We start from the raw sequence: 2500 nt of genomic DNA, 5'->3' as shown, positions 1-2500 counted from the left end.
CAAGTTGGGCTGCTTCCTCTTGGAGCTGGGCCGCGCGGGCGCGTTCTCGGGAAAGCCGGCGGCGCGATCGCGGGCGATCTGTTGCAATTTTTTCGAGTTTTTGCACTAAGAGGAAAGAAGAAGTGAAGAAGTCTTCCATTTCAAAAACTGGAGCGAAAACGAACAAAAATGCCTCGAGTTTCCCCGAGTTTCCGCTGCTCGCGCGGCCGCGGCCGGGGTGTACGTACACCCCAGCCCGCTCCACCACTCTACACAACGCGAAAGCGCGCGATCAGAAGATTAAAAGTTCTCGCGAGCGCCTCGGCAGTTCTTGCCGGACTTTTTCGCAAGTTTGTTCGTTTTGCACTTCTTCACGCAAATCCATCGACTTTACAACACTGCCTACAGCTAGCCAGCCCTTCCGCTGCACACTCGCGAGCAGCCCAGCAGCAGCAGCTGCTGCAGCAGCAGCAGCAGCAGCAGCAGCCCAAATAAGCTCGTTTTTTTCCGTTTTTTTTCTGTTTTTCTGCTCAGAGTTCCTCGCCCTTGTCGGGTTTGGGGGCGAAGGGCTTGGAGGCGTTTTTGTGGAGGAATTCGGTGAGCCCGTCGACAGTGCGGGCGCCCTCGTACTTGAGCGGCGTCTGCGAGCCCGCGCGCACGAAGAAGACTGTGGGAAAGCTGTTCCACTCGAAGGCCTCCAGCGGCGTCTCGTTGGCAGTGCCGTCCATCTTCGCCACCAGCAAGTTTGGATTGCTTTTCTGTTTTTCGGCGAAGTCCTTGTAGACAGGTTCGAAGTTTTTGCAGTAGCCGCACCAGGGGGCGTAGACCTCCAGAAAAACGTCTTTAGAGTCTTGCAAAACCATTTTTTCGAAAGTTTTTCCAACAACAACTTTCACAGCCTCCTCGTTGGTCTCGGGGACTGGCTCGGACTTGAGGGACCTCTCGATCTTGCCTGCTGCCACGTCCCGCAGGAACTGCGTCACTGCTGCTGCTGCTGCTGCTGCAGTCTGCTGCAGCACTGCTGCTGCTGCTGGCAGCAAATAACGCCCCCGCTTCGTCTGCGCCACCAGCCCCGGGAACTCCGCGAGGCCCAGCGCGCCCTCGGCGTGGCCTTTGAAGGTCTCAGTGTCTAACCAGACAAAATAGAATTCTTTTCGGAAGTCTTTTGCAGCTTCTCTCAGCGCCATTTTCGCGTTTTCGAAGTCTTTTTCGGAGCCACAAAACCACACAAGAGCCGCGTCTCTCTCAATATACTTTCGGAAGTTCTCTCCGTTGATTGGACCGAAAAGAGGGAAAGATTCTGTCTCCAAAAAGGCCCTTAAAGGCCCTTCTGCAACTTCGCCTTCGTAATTAAAATGCCCCTCTTCGAAGCGCACGGCGGCGACCCGCTCCGCGCCGGGCGCTGCGGTGTACGTACAGTAGAACTTGCCCAGCGCCCGCGACGAATTCGCCACCGCCAAAAACGTTTTCGCCATTTCCGTTTTTTCGGAATTTAACTCCGCAAAGAAAGCCACTGGAGACTCCCGACTCACCCGCTGCAGCAGCTCGGCTTCGCTGGCCAACTCCGTCACTGCCGGGCCCGTCATCATCTCCACCCAATCCACTATTGCCTCCGCCTGAAACGCATTAATTATTGCTCAAGTTTTTATTTATTTGTTCTTTTTTGGGTTATTTCGAATTTAATTCAAGTTTTATTTTCTTATTCGAAAAAAACGGGAAAAAATGACCCCAGGGGACCACTGGACTGACCACTGGTCAGCGTGCATGCGCATGCGGGTGAGGTGTACGTACACCCCACGGACACGGACAATACTAAAAACTAAAACGGAATTTAAAAATTTAAATTTAATTTAATTTAATTTTAATTTAATTTAATTTTATTTTCAAACAGAATCCAATTCAAACATATATAATATAAGGCGATAATACACCAAAAACCCAAAAAAGAAATCAAATCTGAAAAATCCAAAACTGCAAAAAAACACTTCTCCGACAAACAGCAGCAGCAGCAGCAAACGCCGCCATGCAACAAAACAAATAAACAAACAATAAATAACAAACAATTAAATAAATAAACAATTAAATAAATAAATAAATAAACAAATAAATAAATAAATAAATAAATAATAAATAGCAATAAATGGCTCACTGTGCGGCCGCCAGTGTACTGTTCGGGGCGTTGGTTGCGGAAGAGGGTGAGAGTGGGAAATTCGCTGATGTCGTTTTTGTTGGCCAAGTCCGTCTCTGCTGTGGCGTCGACTTTGGCCAAAACGACTTTGCTGCCTTTTTGCTGCAGCAGCAGCGCAGCTTTCGCGTACTCCGGGGCCATTCGCTTGCAGTGCCCGCACCTGCAGCAGCAGCAGCAGCAGCAGCAGCAGCAGCAGCAAAAACCAGACAAAATGACCCCGGAACGACCCCGCTGCTGCTGCTGCTGCTGCTGCTGCAGGTGCACGCACACACGGCGGAAAACGCAAGAAAAACGAACCCGGAACGCCCCCACTGCTCCCGCTGCTGCTGCTGC

General features: G+C 51.0%; 1 protein-coding gene across 1 annotated transcript in view; it reads right to left on the bottom strand.

Annotated features, from left to right (window-relative positions):
• Positions 1 to 509: 509 nt before the first annotated feature.
• Positions 510 to 2500, bottom strand: part of ENH_00036560 (protein disulfide isomerase, putative) — a gene marked incomplete at both ends in the record, with an annotated part of 2448 nt that continues 457 nt past the window's right edge. The window contains 2 exons of the mRNA XM_013580455.1: positions 510 to 1595; positions 2129 to 2327. Coding sequence (XP_013435909.1) covers positions 510 to 1595; positions 2129 to 2327 — 1285 coding nt within the window. The remainder of the gene's footprint in view (positions 1596 to 2128; positions 2328 to 2500) is intronic.

The sequence above is a fragment of the Eimeria necatrix genome, genomic scaffold, assembly GCF_000499385.1.
Source record: "Eimeria necatrix Houghton genomic scaffold, Enh_scaff268, whole genome shotgun sequence".
Taxonomy (NCBI): domain Eukaryota; phylum Apicomplexa; class Conoidasida; order Eucoccidiorida; family Eimeriidae; genus Eimeria; species Eimeria necatrix.
Note: the sequence above shows the minus strand (reverse complement) of the source record. Positions and strands in the feature narration are given on the sequence as shown.